Below are 18,447 nucleotides of genomic sequence, written 5' to 3'. Positions count from 1 at the left end.
ACTAGGTCAAATAAATAGGCCACATTTCTACACCCTTAATGTAACAGCCTGCTAAATACAGTGGAATGTTTCTACACCTTTATGTAACAGCCTGCTAAATACAGTGGAATGTTTCTACACCTTTATGTAACAGCCTGCTAAATACAATGGAATGTTGTCCATAGGAGAATGTATAGGCCAACACAGATGCCCTATATAAGAAAGGGCAGAGCAGATTGTTCTTCCTGAGGAGACTCAGGTCCTTCAATGTATGCAATATAGACTGATGCAGTCGTTTTACCAATCTGTAGTAGCCAGCGTCCTCTTCTTCGGCTCTTATCAACTTGAGAGACACCAACAAACTGAACAAGTTGGTGAGGAAGGCTAGCTCAGTAGTGGGAGTTGAACTGGTCAAACTAGAGGTGGTGGCAGAGTCCAGTCCAGTCCATAGCCATCACCCATCAGGCTCCACAACCAGGCGCATGGACTGCTGCCGACAGCTGGTGAACTAATGGTGGCAGAACTTGAGAAACCCTGCAGATTGTGTATTATGACAGAGAAGAGTATACAGACCCTCATCTGCATCTTCTTTTTTTCCCTCTACTGTTTACTTTTCTTCATATTTTTATATTGTCCTGTAACTGAGGATGATGTGTTATCCCTCAACTTGAAGGCAGGTGCACACTGCAGAGTTCATGCAAGCCAGTTGTCTGATTCCCTCTTTATATACGGTTTCACTGGAATTCTATTGCTAGGGAACCGTTTGGACCCACATGTATTTCCTGCCAACTATTTTATTAGCAAACATTGCAACAGGAAATAAACGTGGGTCCATTTAGAATGTTTATGTTGTCAAGTTGAAACCGTCTATACAGACCCTCACGCCACAGTTTGCAAGGTTGATGTAATACAGCGTGTCATCTCTGGAGTACATAATGACTATGAATCAGAATCAGAAACACTTTATCCACCAAATATAATGAATGTACAGATGTTTGTCTTGGAGACACGTCAGCAACATAGAGTTCCACAGTAACTTCTGACATATATTGTGCAAGAAAAGGACCACATATATAGAGCATAGGGACAAGACATTTAATAATAGACAGATATGGTAGACAATACATATGACATTTACATTTAGTCATTTAGCTGACGCTTTTATCCAAAGCGACTTACAAGTTCTGTACGACAAGTCATCAGGAAGGGCACAACTCTATCAGCTGAGTAACAATGTTCATCAAAGTGTTGAGTGCTACAGTGTAGGTTAGTTTATTAGGACAAGTGCATGACAGTAAGGTTAGTTAGGGTTAGATATATTTTAAAACAAATATGTTATTTCAGATAATGGTTGAAGAAGTGCGTCTTTAGTCGACGGCGAAAGATTGGACGGGTTTCGGCTGGCCTAACTGGGGTGGGTAGTTCATTCCACCATTGTGGGGCAAGGACTGAGAAAAGGCAGGTTCTCCTTGATGACCCTCCCGGAGCTCGGATATGAGTGGATCTGAGGCGGCCAGAAGATGCAGAGCGTAGAGGTCTTGAGGGTGTGTAGTTAGAGACCATTGACCGGAGGTAGGCAGGAGCGGTTCCCTTTGCCGCACGGTATATCAGGTTAAGGGCCTTGAAGTGGATTCGTGCAGCAATGGGGAGCCAGTGCAGGTCCCTAAGAAGTGGGGTGACATGGGACGACTTCGGTAGGTTTGAGATCAGGCGGGCCGCTGCGTTCTGAATGAGTTGAAGAGGCTTGGTGGCAGTGGCCGGGAAGCCAGCGAGCAGTGCGTTGCAGTAGTCGAGGCGGGAGATGACTGTTGATTGGACGAGGAGTTGGGTGGCTTCTTTTGTCAGGAAGGGGCGGATCCTTCTGATGTTGCTCAGGAGGAATCAGCAGGTTCTGGTTGTCGCTGCGATGTGAGCGGAGAAGTTCAACTGGTCGTCGAGGACTACACCAAGGTTCTTGGCGGTCGGGGGCGGTCACAGCTGCATTCTCGACTGTGATGGAAAGGTCGGTCAGGGGGGAGGATTTGGCCGGCAGGTGGAGCGATTCTGTTTTGCTTAGGTTCAGTTATTTTTTCTACTTATCTACTTTTTCTCCCATTTTCAATTTTTCTTCCATCCCCAATTTCGTATCGTCCAATTCTACCCTCCCCTGTCTCGAACGCTGTTAGGCCATGCCTCCCACAGGCCGGCTGCAATGTGGACGAAGCCTTGCATCACGTGTCCCCTCCGGTACACGAGGAGGCAGCCGTCGCATCTTTTCACCTGCACAGCGCGATCTCTCAGTTAAGGCGAGGGTCTGCGTGGGAGGGTCACGCCGCCCCCGTTGCTTCCTGACCAACCGACCTGTAGGAGTCGCTGTCCACAACGTCCGATCCCCACCCACCAGCTTCCCACCCCTAACACTGCCAATTGCGTTAGTATGAACGACCAGCCAAGCTGGTAGCAATGCCGAGAGCTGGGCTCGAACCCAGCATCTCCTGCATTAGTGGCGAGCGCCTTGCCCACTGCGCCACTTAGCCGCCTTGCTTAGGTTCAGTTTGAGGTGGTTGGTCGTCATCCAGGCGGAGATGTCGGACAGACAGGCCGAAATCCGCTCAGAGACGCGGATATCTGAGGGAGGGAGGGAAGGAGAGGAAGAGTTGAGTATCATTGGCATAACAATGATACGAGAAGGCATGAGACGTGATGTTACCCAGTGATTTAGTGTAGAGGGAGAAGAGAAGGGGTCCTAGGACCGAGCCCTGGGGGACACCCGTCCGCAGGGAGCGGGTGGCCGACAGGGTCCCTCTCCATGACACTTGGTAGGAGCGGTCATTGAGGTATGATGTCAGCCATGTCAGCGCAGAGCCAGCCACTCCCATTCCTGCGAGGGCCCGAGGAGGATCTGATGGTTGACTGTGCAGCGAAGGCTGCATATAGATCTAGGAAAATCAGGACAGAGGAGAGGCCTTTCACTTTTGCTAAGTAAAGTGCCTCTGTGACCGCAATGAGGGCCGTTTCTGTGGAGTGGCCAGTCCGGAAGCCTGACTGATTAGGGTCTAGGAGGTCATTCTGTAAGAGATAAGCAGTAAGTTGGTTGGATACAGCACGTTCAAGTGTTTTAGAAAGGAAGGAGAGAAGAGAGACAGGACGATAGTTGCCTATGACGGTGGGGTTCAGGGTTGGTTTTTTTATGAGCGGTGTGACTCTGACTTGTTTTAGGGAGGTGGGGACCACCCCTGAGTTGATGGTTGCAGTTAGGAATGGGAGGATGCCTGGTGCTATGGTATGGAGGAGTGGGGAGGGTAACTGGTCCAGCTGGCATGTAGTCGGATGGTTCGACGTTACCAGTGTCAGGGTCTCGGCTTCTGTAATTGGAGAGAAAGATGACAGAGTGAAGGATGAGGTTCTCGATTCAGTATTTGGAATGGGTGGGGGTAGGGAGAAGGAGCTGCAGATGTTCTCCACTTTTTCCTCAAAGAAGATTGCAAAGTCTTCGGCAGAGAAAGATGAGGGGGTGGGGGAGTGAGGACATGGTAGCATGCAGTTTGCGAAGGTTCTTGGCAGAGGCCTCGATCCTATGGTGAAATACTGTATGACTCTACATCTTATACATTTAAGACTATGTGCATAAGCAGTAGGTAATCATAGGCTTTAGTAACTTTCCTGCCAGTAAGACGATCTGTTCTCATGCTGTTCTCATCAATGTGTCCGGTGTGGTTTCCCATTCCCTTTTTGTGACTGTAAGCCAAGGGTCTATACCTAAATTTGTCTGAATGAGAATTTTTTTTTTCAGACTTTAGTGAGGATTATGAATGATCAAAACTCAAATAAATTAAAGGCTTAATTTGGGTATAAGCCCTATATTCTCAAACTGTATAGTGGGGTCTCACCTGTGTCATTCAAACAATCAAACATCCATCATCAAATGTATCCTACCCTCATCCAATATCCAGAGGTGAAAATAATAGGATATGGAATAACTAAAAGTGTAAAAGGCAGCCTATCAATAAATATTTAGTTCCTTAACTCATTCTGCGCCATTCACATATATATACATGTTTGCTCGACAACCGCTGAGTGCCAATCACGTATATATACGTGATTTGGTCCGTTTACCTTTTTATTTTTTTTTATTTTAATAATCTATGCTGTCTCACGGACCGCTGTTACCGGTGAAAGCCATACTGAGACCCAGAGAGTGCTAGGTGGCAGTATCGCCCACCCTTTGAAACCCTGTTCCAGACTGTGTGTCACATCTAATGTCGTCCGGGCGGAGAATTTTGGCCCAGGGAAGTCTAGCGGTTCATCCAAGCACATTGGAACGTGTCCAGGACACTCGATGCATGTGTTGTGCCAGATTATGTCGGGGACCCGATGGACATCAATACTGGAAACCGCGATCAGACAATTGGAATATTCTTTTTGGAATAAACCCGATCAAAGGTAAGGACTATCTGACCTCAATTCCACCTTGATCCTACAATGATTTCATATCGATACAGCCGATCAACGTATGTAGTATTCAAAACGAATGCCGTTGGTGGCGATCAGAGCATCAAAAAACGACCCCCCCCCACCCTTTGATACATTCATAATGAAACATAATACCTATTATATACCTTTGATTTGGAAACAGTAGCGTGTCCAGGCGAGCAACGCGAACGCATTTAGCTAAATTCACATATCGCTCCATGACGGTTTCCAGGAATTAGCCAAGATCACTCTGAAACTATACAATATTCACGACGGGATAACACGAGAACATATACATGAAAGTTTATTCTTTTTTACATGTTGGACGAGGGATAGTTACTGTCAAATTAGCCATAGTATTGTCTCCATATATAGAATATAGATATAGCCCTGCAAAAACCGCGACCCACAGTGAAAATGCCTATCTTTTAGCGTGGCCCAGTGAGAACGGGATAAGGATAATAGCTGGCAGTGAATGAGTTAATAATAATAATGATAATTATTAGCTAGTTAGTTTATTATACAAGAACAGTAGGTGCTTATGTCTACTTTCACACCATTAACATTTGCACATCCATTATATCAATTGCACTACAGAAAATGTTTGAAAAGCAAGTAAAGTATAGCAGGTCAGATATTGACCTCCAGCTATGGTATGTCTGAACCAGTCATACTGGGACAGAAGTGAATGTTATAGCGTTATTAAGAGAAAAAAAAATATATAATAAAATATTTAGTTTGATACGATTAGACTAAGCTACACTAGATGACTACAATAGACTAGTCTGTCAGAGTTGGACTAGACAACAATTGTTTGTAGAGCCTAGACAAGACTAGTACTTGTATATCCCAGACTAGACCTCTAGTCGGCACTAGAGCTGATATAGTGATTACTTAGTTTGAGCTAGTAACCAACTTGTCTTGGAAATTTAGCTTTTACAATTCTATTACAATAGAATATGTCCAAGGATTGGTAATGTCATGCATTTTAGAGAGTTCAAATAGGTTGTGGATCTAAGGGCTTTTCTAATAATGTTTTGAGTGTACTAAAAGGGACTACTTTTTATTTGATCTTTAAAATATAATCCAAGACTGACAAACTCTTGACCCCCTGACATGGGGTTACAGGTCAGTCGTTTTTTCATAAAATATGGCTGAAATACCCCAAATTTAAAGCAGGGTTTGTACTTAAGGCCCAGTTACCCAATGTAAACAAATCAAAAGCCCCACCATCAAAAATAAGAATGGAGACATGTTTTCATTCTCTAGTTGATATGCTGAGCTCTTGATACAAGGACTAACATTAGCCAACAGGTAAATATGAGTTTTTAAATTGTATTTTGTGGTAAAATGTTTGTTTACAATGGTAATGGTTGTAAACACTGGAGTAAAGCAGATCTACATTTTAATTTAATGGGTTAGGAAAGCGTATTTATTACCATCTGCAAATCAAACTCTTGAATATACCAGTGGTTTGATTTTTTTTATCAGATTGGGGATTAGCAGTCCACGCCCCTGGTTGTGGAGCCTGATGGCCGCTGGCAGAAAGGACTAGGTTAGTGGAGTGTCAATGGGTGGGAGAGGTTCTCCAGTATAGCATTCAGCTCATTTCTCATCCTCTGCCACAACCTAGTCTAGTTCATAACTCCACAATAAATAACCTACCCGAAATAAAACTCATGCTGATTTGACTGAACCCCACCCCCAAGAATTAATAAATATAGAGGCATTGGTCTTCTTTAATTGATAATATAGGCTATGTCTGTAGACCCAAGATTAAAAATAGGTAATAAGTTTGCATCTAACGACCAAAATCTTCTCAGATGAAGGTCCCTTCTGAACTATACCATCATGGGTGGTGACAGTGGCTCAGGAGGTAGAGCAGTTGTCTTGTGATTGGAATGTTCCCAGTTGCAGTCCACCATCAATTTACACTAGGGCTGGGCAATTAATCAAATTTGATTTTCGACTTACAAATTTGAAAACTAGATTTTACTTTTAGGCGGGGCATGTTTTTTTTTTATCCACTTTTTCTCCCATCCCAATTTCGTATATCCTTATATATATATCTTTTCACCGCAGCAGCTCGAACTCTGTGGCGAGGAGTAACGCGTGGGAGGCTCACGCTGCCGCCGTCACTTCCTGCTTCCGTCGCACCGGTGTCACCAAACCGACCTATAGGAGTCGCTGTCCACAACGTGAAATCCCCACCCTCTAACACTTGCCAATTGTGTTAGTATGAACGACCGGCCAGCCGGTAGCAACGCCGAGAGCTGGGCTCGAGGCGGGGCATGTTTTTGAGTCAGGTTTTATTTTTAGGTTCAATGTTGGATGTTTCTTATTTTTAGGTTCAATGTTGCATGTTTCCAAAATCAATAAGTATAATGTTTAACACATTCCTTGCCAGCCATTGTACCCATCAAAGTACCCTCTCTGCCAGGGGCGCCCCAGTGGCGAACCACATAGCTCACTCAGCCGCGGCACGGCCGACCCGGGTTCAATTCCCGAACCCGTCGTTATTTGCCGAATGTCTTCCCCCCACTCTGTCTCCCATTCCTCCTCTCTCTACTGGACTGCCCAGTAGAATAAAGCGATAAACGCAAAAAAAGTATCTTGAAGAAAAAAAGAAAAAAAAATGAAAAAAAGTACCCTCTCTGCCAGCGCTATAAGTCTATGGAGATGTTTACCTTCTTTGCAGGGCTATAACTTTTTAAAAATTTTATTGCTATATTGACATTACTATGGCCCATTCAACATCGATTATCTATCGTTCAGGATGTGGGAACGTTATATTGTTTTATTCATACAAAAATACCTTCTAGAATATAAGTATGTTTTTATCGTTTTCTGCAGTAATTCCTAGAACGTGAGTTATAGGCCTAAACGCTATAGATTATCAATTGGCATTTCTTCCCTATACAGGCTATATTAAAAAATTCAAACGTATATGATCGGTATAAGTTATGCTTCATCATGCGTGAAGGAAAGGGGGGGGGGCAGTCGTTTATAATTCCCCAATCATCAGTAAATACTTTATGTAGGTTGGGCGATATATTGATCAGATCGGTTTGCTCACAAGGAAACTCACAATCGGGTTGAAAATAACGTTATATTCCTCTTTACCGTGGGTCAATGAGACTGGCGGTGAAAGATCCCAAGTACACGACCCGATCACCTAGGTCCATTTCCGGTTTGTATGTCGCAATAAACGCCGAAATCATATAGATTATTACGTTTAGAAAGCGATCCATTATGTACATAATGTCTGTCGGGAGTCCTGCAACGAGATGTGACGGCCGGATGAGTTTCATCGACGCACATCGGCCACATCCTGTAGGCGAGTGTAACTCGCCCGACCATCCACCAGGCGGCGGTATTGAGCCGTCGTTGCAGTCACCTATAGGGTCAAGCTGCAGCGTCGCGGGTGTATATATGAATTATGAATGCCATGGCGAAAAAATTAAATATTGATCTCAAAAACGCTGGACAGCGATATTGGCAGAATGCGCATGGTGGCCAATAACGCTGGACAGCGTTAATTAATATTAATTGACCAAAACAATCACGATTATGATTTGCCATAATTGAGCAGCCCCAATATACACAGCTACCAGGTTTGTTGCTACTGTGCAATAGTGACCTCGTCAAAATGAAGACAGCCCATGTCAAATTCTGTTAAAAAAGATCACTAAAAGATGCATGGTTTCCTACAACCTGTACTTTTAATTGAGAACGGTACAAATATCAAAAAAACAGTGGAATCTTGTAGTCAAAAATTTAAACAGCTGTGTTCATTACTTCATATCACCTTCCTCTGTTATATGATACAATATGCCAAATAAGGAGCCTTTGATCCAGTTGACAGAACTTTCCAAGAAGAGCACAAAGTATGAAAGTCAGATACATAAGAATACAAGATAAAAGGTCATAAATGGAGGGAATGTCATTCACCATCCCATCCCTTTCCTGACACAAACATCCTGCTGGCCTTTTAACATGAGGATTACGGTGAATCACTACACTACGCCAAACTACACGGTACATTCATTGACAATAATAAACAGGGACAGGAAGCTTAAAGATATGGTGAAATGGAATGCTGCTTGGGACAACCGTTTCAGAAACGTACAGGACTAACAGGACTTGGGTCTAGCATACATCTGCAAACACAAAGCGAAAGAAGAAGAAAAAGGACCAAAAACAAAACGCTAAAAGATTGATTGTTTAAAAAAAAGCAAAAAAAAAAAAAGGACCACAGGGTCTTGTTTAAGTCCATCACGTGTAACGGCAACTCCAGTACAACCGTTCACTAGTCTTCTCCTGCCTTCACACATGGCAGCCATGCTTCCTCTTACTTTCTCTCAGTAGACCTGGAACGGCTGGGGGAGAAAGAATGTAATTTAGTCAAACAAGACATACAGGTAAAGCCATAAATATATATAACTAGATGGTGCAAGGTGGAGTCTCCAGCGTAGTTCACCGGTGGCCATCTTGTCACAGGCAGCACGCCCACTCATAACATGAATGTCTATGGTGCATGTACTATTGAAATAACCATAGCTTGCAACATTTTGAACCGATTTACAAACGGTTTGGTTTATTACAAACGTGCTGCCTGTGGCCAGATGGCCACCATGTGGCAACGTCAGCCTACATTGGCCAGCAGCGCGGGTCATCTAGCCTTTATATAAGTCTATGGGTAAAACGGTCACTGCCGCATTCATTACTTCCAGTTTAAAACAAGGTGATCAAAACACCCTTTGGCCCAATCATTGACAATCATGTTACCCATTGCTTGTATGGCAGGGCTTTACAGTGTGGCCATTTCACTCGCATTTTCCCCTAAGAATAGATTTGTGCGAACCGGAAAAATCATTTAGGAGCACAGTGTGCGAGTAAAGATTACAATCTACTGCAATCGTTTCCCCCCTCGATACGATAGGCTATAAGTTATACACGCAGACATCGCTAAAAATGAAGCCCATTCATTTTTATTTTGAGCTGAAAAGAGACTATGAAAGAGGAATCCGGGGAGGGGGATTCGCAAGCTTCATCATTGCCAGGTTTAACTGAGGCTGCTAACGTTAACATGGCGGTACTTACGTTACCAAGCTAATGTTGAGCTATAGCCTACTGTAGCTCACGTTACCAAGCTAATGTTGAGCTATAGGCTACTGTAGCTCGTTACCAAGCTAATGTTGAGCTATAGGCTACTGTAGCTCACGTTACCAAGCTAATGTTGAGCTATAGCCTACTGTAGCTCATGTTACCAAGCTAATGTCGAGCTATAGCCTACTGTAGCTCATGTTACCAAGCTAATGTCGAGCTATAGCCTACTGTAGCTCATGTTACCAAGCTAATGTCGTGCTTAGGGATGCACCGATATGAAAATTTGCCACCGATACCGATTGTTCAACTAACACAATCGGCCGATACCGATATTTGTGGCAAAATATTTTTTAAATATTAATATATTTTTTTGTAATTTTTTTTTAAACTACTGTATATTTGTCTTACAAATTGTGCTCACCGATATGAACATAGGCCTCTTTACTTACTTAAAAAAAGGAAACATCAAGACATCAAGAAATAGCACTATCTCTCTCCCAGTATGTTCTGCAGGGCTGCAGCTAGATACTAGTTCTCCCAGCATGGTCTACCTGCTGGGCTGCAGCGAGATACTATTGTCTCAACCAATGACATTTTGATTGACAGTCGATTCTGCCAATTACGTCACACACCGCTTGCACCCGCCTCTGCTGTTACCACCAATCGGCAAGCCGTATACATTTTTTACTTCGGCTTTCGTCCGCCATTGATTTTGAGTTGACGAGAGGATTTCTAGAACAACAACACGGCTCGGCTGACGTTTAGCTTTTAGCTCCGCAGGATGACTTAAATGAGGCATAATGATTTTACTGCAACTAATGTTATAATAAAACAAAGCCTTTCTATACATGTGTCTGATTGAAAACGTTATTAACAGATTGCAGAATGGGTAAAACTCAGGGCTGTGAGCAACGGAAGGAACTGAGCTAGTATGAACGCTTGCTACGTTCGGGTAAATAATATGCTGATATTATGAACGTGTAACACTAACTATATAATGTTAATGCCACAAAACGAATGCCTTGTTAATCATAAGTAGTAACTTTGATGCAGTAGCTTGTGTGTGTGTGTGGGGGACGGCGGGCGTTGTGCAGGTAGGTCGCGAGTGAACTTTTTTTTTTGCCTTTTGACGCTACACAAATTGATGGTTATTTATCGGCGACTGCTATCGGCACATTTGAGCTTATCGGCCGATAGCAGGCAACAAGGCACTTATCGGCCGATACCGATACCCGACCGATATATCGGTGCACCCCTAGTCGTGCTATAGCCTACTGTAGCTCACATTACCAAGCTAATGTCGTGCTATAGCCTACTGTAGCTCACATTACAAGGCTAATGTCGAGCCCTCCGTTGGCAAGCGTTTTGTTTTAGGCATTGAAAACCCACGACACAATTGACAGATAAATTCTATTTAACATATATGGGTGAATTAGAACAGTATGTTATGCAAACACAATAATATCCAAATGTGTCTGCACAAGCAGCTGATTGAAGCAAAGGCTGATCAATCAGCACCACATAGAAGGTAGACAGCTCCCCTAGCCCTACATACACACAAAGCACAGGCAGCTAGAGTGTCTTTATGGACATATCTCCAATAAAAGGCCGTTTCTCAGTCTCTAAAAACAGTGCATACATGTGTTACACTTTTCTCTCTATATATATATATATATAAATATATACAGTATATATATATATATATTTCAAGTGTCCCAGTGTTTGAAGATAGTCACCCTAGCCTTGATACAAAAATGTTTCACTGTGCTCCTAAATTTCTTTGTGCTCCTAACTTTTTAATTTACATGTGCTCCTTGAGAACAGGGTTAGTGTAGAGCCCTGTATGGTACAGACTATATAGTATCCTTCTGCCATGCACGACACCTCAGACCACTTTCTTTTTTATTATTATAATTTTTTCCTGAAAACCTGTGAAACATCACAGCCATTTGGCATTAATAAATACAACATGGGAGCAGGACAACAGTGTGGAACTTAATTTTTGTATTCATTCCATTTAAACTAGATGCAAATACTATTCTGCAAATTTGGTGCCGACAGGTAAATTCCATTATGGCGTACTTGATCCAAGAGGCAAGTTGTTGCGACTGACAAGTGGATGTGTAAGCCAACTTGCAACTTCCGTGTCAATCTGATTTATAGGACAGGAGTTATGGCCTTTCAAATGTACCAGTCCATGAAATGCCTTTAATGCCGGAACACAGTGGCAAGATGAATCATCGCACCAAGTGTTGTAAAAATTGGACCAGTGATGTCATCAACATTCGTCTTTAAGTTAGTGTCCGCAAACTACTACTACATGGTTTGGAAGGAGCATAAGAGGATGACAATACCTCCGTGATCTAGAGAAGGACCTTGAAGGTTTGTGGTTCCTGTCCCGGGAGACGGATCTCTCCCTCCTCCTGTCTCTGGAGAGGGACCTGTATGCACAAAGCCAGAGTCAAAGCCACACAATCACAACAACGCTCGCCATGCCATTAGTTATTATTGCTTTGTTGTATTGTCCTTTGTAGCTCAAGGGAAAATCCATCCCAAAATATATATTCCTTTGAAATCTGATGTGCAACCTTGGAGCTGCTCCATTAAAAAGGAAAGCAATACAGTGGAATTACATACTGTTATATTATCAGCCTTGGAAAGTACTATAGATTGGAAAGTTTCTAACTTTATATATATTTATTCTTACTGTATATACTGCACATCTATCCACCCGTCTGTACATACCGGCACATAATCCTTTTGCATATCTAGATACTATATCTATACATATCCCTTACTTGTTACGCTTAAGTGTAACTCTGTACATACATCTGATTAGCACTAGTACAGTAGTATATATATTTTATACTCAGTTTATCACTTGTACATTACTATTGCACTGTTACATTTGCACTCTGTTTGGATGTCAAACTTATTTTTGTTGTATTGTACTTGTGGTGTATAATGACAATTAATTAGAATGGTTGGGAAAGACTCATTCGTTCTCACAAACAGGTGGCCGGTTTGTTAAATTTGACATGCGATTATCCAAATCAAAGGGACTGGCGTCACTCTGGATTTTTTATCTTTATAAATCACTTGTACGTTTCTATACCTGCTTCGACTGCGACTGAAGCTCCTCCTGCGCGGGGATCTGAGAAGAGCAAGAAGCAAGACCGTGTTAAAAAAAAACAGGAGGCACTGCTTTACCTACTGACCCCACAACACCACCCATAGTGTCTGCTCTCCCCCAAGGCTAGGCCTCCTCTGACCCCACAACACCTCCCATAGTGTCTGCTCTCCCCAGAGGCTAGGCCTCCTCTGACCCCACAACACCTCCCATAGTGTCTGCTCTCCCCCGAGGCTAGGCCTCCTCTAACACAAGAGGGCAACTAGCTCTGAAACTCTCAGTAAATGTTACTAGATAACACAGACGACTGAATAGCAGTGGACCAGATACATAAAGACAGTGGCCTCTAACTCACAACCCACATTTATTTGGTCCTCCCAGCCTATCCCACAGTGCAATGCACATGTAGCATTAGCTCCACCTCTTCACTCTCTACAAACTGGTCAGGGTCGATTTAGTTATTTGGACAAAGATGGTATGCATTTCACTAACCGTTGACAACTTCATAATTTGTCAATAATAATGTGCTAAATAATAATGTGCTAAAGTGGTAATTAGTGGCCCAGTTTATGCAATATACAATTAAATAATTAATGTATAAATGTTCAGCAGTCTTATAAATATTTATGATTTATTTAGCTTGCCCACGTGTTGTAAACAACTAAAGATTAAGGAGGATAATTGCAATATCAAGGAGACCTAGGAGTTTTGCACTGGGAGTTTGTAATAATAATTTATAAAAAAAAACATCACACTAGAAGGCATCCACCTTTATGCACTTGGTCCACTGCATCTAAATGGAAAGTGTAGGGAAATGGGAGGTTTTTAACAAAACCAATGGTAATATATATAGGGCATTGGAATTTAATACTGTAGAAACATCCAGGCTATGATCACCCATTATCAACCGCAGAGCACACACAAAATGGGCGTTTGACTTTCCGGGGGGTTGGGGAGGAGTATTGACTTTAGTGATTTCATTATTCTGTTCAGAGCCCCATGACAAACCAGGAAGGTTATCTATCATCCAAATGTAAAGCTTCTAGACATTGGATGCTGAGCCATCCCCCTTTGGAAACAATGAATTACAGTATTGAGTGAGGAGAAAAAGACAACCCCTTACGATTCAAAACAAAACAACCTTTTAAACCAGCTGTCTCTCACTTTCAAAACTGTAATCAGCAGTGAACTGTATGAAGCAGGAAAAACTTACTAGTATTTTGGTTTTCAACAAGCTAGATATGACGAAAGGGAGGCAGACTGTCGGCCGGGTAGGCAGAATTGGCTGAATAGGACTGGCCAGATGCTGCGAGGTGATTAGTTGGCAGGCGGATGGGGGCTGGCTGTGGCTTTTTTCCTGCTTTTATTGGTTAGCCGAAGGCTGCTGCTGGTAGGTTGTAGTGTAGACATTTGGGAACGTATAACGCTGATTGGTCGGGAATGTGAGGTGGGCCGCTGCCGTTTGGGTTAAGGTTGGAGGAGGAGGAGGAGGTTGAGAACGGCATGCTCAGGAACCAATGGGCTGGTGCAACCTGACGACTGGCCATGCCTGGGTCATGTGACACGACACCAGCCAAGCTGATTGGGGCACGCTGGTCAGCGGTCACATGATGCTGAAAGAGGACTAGTTGACTGGGGGTGGTGAGAAGAGGCATGGTGGTGACTCTGCAACGGGGTTCATTCTTATTAATATAGATGGTAAATAAAAATCAACCTCAATTTTTTAAATAAAAATAATAAAAAATGGCATCACAACTGGCAATTTCATTTTCCCTCAACATTTATGCAAATGACTACTTTGACATAGGAATTACCTTATTTCAAACGTCTAGTTGTCATTTTCAAACATTGTTTAAGCTTAAAAATTTACGTGCACATGAAATAGTACACTTACAAATTCATTGGTGCTTTAGGCAAAAGTCTTGCAAGCCAGATTTAAAAATACATTTAGCAATGGTACAGTACTTGAAATAATTAGTACAAATCGCCAATTCCATGCTGAAATCACACTATAAATCACTGATCTTGATTGTTTAGCTCTCTGGTACTTCTGTTAAAATGAACAACAATGGCAATGAAGATGAAAACTGCATGCCTTGGGCATCACAACAGTAACGGCTGTGTAATTACCACAAAACAAAACAAACAGATAAGAAAAGGCAAAGACAAGTGCAAACACCAGGAGACATACTGCAGGTCAGACAATGGAATCAGGAACTAAAAGAGGTGGGTTAAATAGGAAAGGAAGCAGAAAGATTAGTGGTCTCTATTGGGCACCATTGTCAGACAAATCAGCTTGGGTTACCTGCGTCTGGCGGCCGGGCTACGACGCCGGTCATCTCTGGGTCTCCTGCTCCACGAGGGGGGAGGGCCACGGTTACGGGTACGTTTCTCACCATTTGACAGCTCTACTCGTACACGACAACCGCACAGCGTCCTAGAAAAGATCGAGGCAGGCAGAGAGAAGAAAATCAAAATCCAATGCTGTGGCCAAAGCGAGACGACTCCACTTTCTGCTATTTTCCCCTTTCGTTGTCACCAGGACGAATAGCGGCTCACCTTCCGTCAAGCTCTCGTGTTGCATCCGTTGCATCTCTGGGATCTTCAAATTCTACAAAGGCGAAACCTGGGGGGTTCCTGGCAACCCAAACGCTGCGGAGTGGACCATAGTATCCGAAGGCTCTCTCCAGTTCCGTCTTGTTCCCATTGTTCCCCAGGTTTCCAACATAGACCTTGCAATCGAGAGGACAGTCTCTATGCATGGCAGGATCTGGAAAAGTATGCACAGTGGTGTAGAATAAGCCATTACATTATGGTATCACTTAACTCATTGGACGCCAGACCCGATGATAGGCGGGACGGCGCTACGAGGGCCATTTCATGTATGCACGAGGAAGGACAATAATGATGATCTAGTGTTGATTTCAGGAAGATTCGATAATCAGCCGAAAAATGTCAACGTGTTTTGTGTATTCCACCAAAGGGCTATTATCGCGTCTTTCTCTGGAATTACTAGAAATCACCAAAACTATACTCATATTCAAAACGGTATAAAACGGAAATGTACAGATGAAAAAACAATACGTTTTGTATATGTTGACTGCAAGCAACTCACTGATAATCAACGAGTGTATTAGACCCATAGCCATAATTTAAGATATTTTAAGCACTCGCAAATCTCCCCCATTGATTAAAGCGGTGGCGCTTTAGCGCCCTCTAGCGCACCTAAGCGTGGCGGTCAATGAGTTAATGTAGGGGGGTGGTCAAGTTGATGATTCAGAAATTAAACATTAGGCCAATTGGGATCATGCTCAGAAAATCTACCTATGTAAGGGATAATTGCCCATGAGGTCATTGTCGCAAAATAATTGACCGACACAGAGTTTAGAACACTGAGGCGCCACGCCGAGGTGTTTTAAACGCAGTGCAGGTCAATTATTTTGCGACAATGATTGAGTATAGGCTATACATTATCCCGATTATTACATGGCTAACTTACTAACAATATACCTAATTCATTTTACACCATCGACAAGACGAGATCAAATGCAGACGCAGTTGTTCTGTGGCTCCGCTGTCAGCCCAAATAAAGTTATTATTATTATCGCCGGCAGGTCTGTGGTCTGATTGCACTGATGAGTGCAGCTGTGCATATGCTGAGCTTAGCTTTCGTGACTGCGATCTAAATGCTTGATTGTGATTGGTCAATAGCGCTAGTTACCCATATCACCAGTGATTATTGCGCGTTGCCCATGGCAGAGGTCAGTTATCGAAAAATAATTCACCGCTGTCAGGGGCAACCGAGCGGTATTGACCAATCACAATCAAGCATTTCGGCGAATGTTAAAACGCCATGTAATAAGAAGTGATATGCCACATGCAATCCACCCACATTAACATTGCACTATAACGTTTTTTTCTGAATCATTTGAGCAAGAGGAGCTCTGGAATAGGTTAGCCAACTTTCTGTAATACACATGTGTACTGGCATGTAATAGTAGAGGCACACTATGTACTGACATGTAATAGAATGTGTACTGGCATGTAATAAGAGGCACGCTATTGTATTGTAACTGGCATGTAATGGTGTGTACCGTGGCGTGTACTAGTAGACAGTGGTGGCATGTAATAAGAGGCACGCTGTAGTGGCATGCAGGTATGAAAGCTAGAGAACTTACCTCCCATTTCAGGAGGCCTCAATTTTCAACCAAATTGATACTCCAACCGTTTCGTGAATGAGCAACTGAAAGAAGAATTGGTTCATTTAGATTTATATGTAGTACACATTTGACACATCATACAACATGACAATTGTGATCCAACAAAAAGTCATTCGTTTTTAAGAATGGAAAAGACTGGACCCAGTGGTCGCCCCCACCCCCTGAAGATACACAACTACACATTTAAAGAGTCAGGCTTTAATTTTTGTTTTAACATAAAGCATTACTTTTTGGTAATGTTAGCAGATGAAGGTGAGGGCTCAAGCTTGTGTATCGTGTGGAAATGCATTCACACAAGGAAATGAGGGCCCATTCTGCTGTTGATGATATTCTACTTTATGCGTTTACGGAGTCTGATGAGTAAAAAAAATGTGAACTTGCTAACGTCACAAACCAGTTTTGTAATTAAAGGACATAAATTGTTATGGCTTGGGTGGCACGAGAAAGGCTAACAAACAGCAAACCCGTTTAAAAGGGCCAAGTCCAGATGTAAACAAAGACATGTTTTACTAATCGCCACTCTAGTCGATAGACTAATGCGAGACAACATGCTAGTAGAGCGTTATATTCGTATTTACAATGGGTTATGTTTTATTTTCCATCTACAAATCAAACTCTCCAAGAATGTAATATTGACGTTCTGAACACAGGGCCTTTATATTAGGCCTTGCCCTTTGTTCGATATTTCGGAAATGGCTGATCAATGATGGGCTCGCGGTAACATTAGCTAACTTAACATTAGATCTAACATCTAAAAAAGAAGACACGTTAGCCCGAATAGTACAATGAAACGCCTGGTTGTCTTTAGATTTCAGTTTACTAGGCTGGTTAGCACTAACGTTAGCGAACATTCGCTAAGAAAATGGCTGCCGCTTGTTGTGGCCTAACCTCGGTGCGCTAACGTTAGCTCGCGTGCATCACACTAACACATATAGCATTAGCTATTACGTTCACACAAACTTAGAGTTAAGTAACTATACAAACACAATTCATATTTTAGTATACAATTTAAAGTATTACCGTGTTCGTTCTATCTCACACCATAAAATCTGCACACTCCTCGACTGGTTCGTTCGTCCTCCGCCCGGCCGTCGTGTGCTGCGCGCGCGTGAAATGGCGTGACGGAAAAAGGTAACTCCCTGATAGGACGTTTGATGATGGCTTGTCACGTGGTTGGACAAAAAAAGATATAGGGGGGGCGGAGCAAGTGTTACCTGTCTGGTGTTTTGCGAGGTAGGTAGGTCAGGGTTAATTTGGGGTATATACATTACATACACTACATATATATACTGTAGCAGTTATATGTTAGGGAAGGTATGTAACAACATAAATAATCATGAATACATTCAACAGCCAGGTAACCCCTCGATAACAGCAATACAGTGGAATGAAAGAGGACTAACCCGGACACATGAACGAACACACTCTCTCTCTCGCACACACACCCTGCTGGGAGGCGGTAGTACAGGAAGTGCCGGCTACAGACTTTCCGGTTTCGACCAAACAATTATAGAAACGTGTGAAGTGCACAATATTTCCTCGTTTAAGCCACTGCAA

At 42.8% G+C, this 18,447-nt stretch overlaps 1 protein-coding gene across 2 annotated transcripts; it reads right to left on the bottom strand.

Annotated features, from left to right (window-relative positions):
- Positions 1-8,140: 8,140 nt before the first annotated feature.
- srsf3b (serine and arginine rich splicing factor 3b) lies at positions 8,141-18,087 on the bottom strand. Of its 2 annotated transcripts, none has more exons than XM_084317600.1 (7): positions 17,911-18,025; positions 16,849-16,913; positions 15,230-15,440; positions 14,976-15,107; positions 12,656-12,694; positions 11,895-11,981; positions 8,141-8,810 (listed from the first exon to the last, which is right to left on the bottom strand). In XM_084317600.1, the coding sequence occupies exons 2-7, from the start codon at positions 16,853-16,855 to the stop codon at positions 8,783-8,785; spliced, it is 504 nt and encodes a 167-aa protein (XP_084173726.1). In that variant the 5' UTR covers positions 16,856-16,913; positions 17,911-18,025; the 3' UTR covers positions 8,141-8,782. The 2 variants fall into 2 exon arrangements, 1 of the variants encoding a protein (XP_084173726.1); XR_014619851.1 differs by lacking the exon at positions 8,141-8,810 and adding an exon at positions 13,884-14,335 and having other exon boundaries at positions 17,911-18,087.
- Between the last annotated feature and the right edge of the window lie 360 nt (positions 18,088-18,447).

Source organism: Notolepis coatsorum, assembly GCF_963971535.1.
Source record: "Notolepis coatsorum genome assembly, chromosome: 6".
Classification (NCBI taxonomy): domain Eukaryota; kingdom Metazoa; phylum Chordata; class Actinopteri; order Aulopiformes; family Paralepididae; genus Notolepis; species Notolepis coatsorum.
This window is presented reverse-complemented; position numbering and strand designations above follow the sequence as displayed.

Bases quoted from the DNA above. Each gene is read 5' to 3' on its own strand.
- srsf3b (XM_084317600.1), bottom strand. The intron at 15,108-15,229 runs GTGAGCCGCTAT...GATCTTTTCTAG, and splicing joins ACACGAGAGCTTGACGGAAG to GACGCTGTGCGGTTGTCGTG. The intron at 11,982-12,655 runs GTATAGAAACGT...TTGTGCATACAG, and splicing joins TTCAGTCGCAGTCGAAGCAG to GTCCCTCTCCAGAGACAGGA.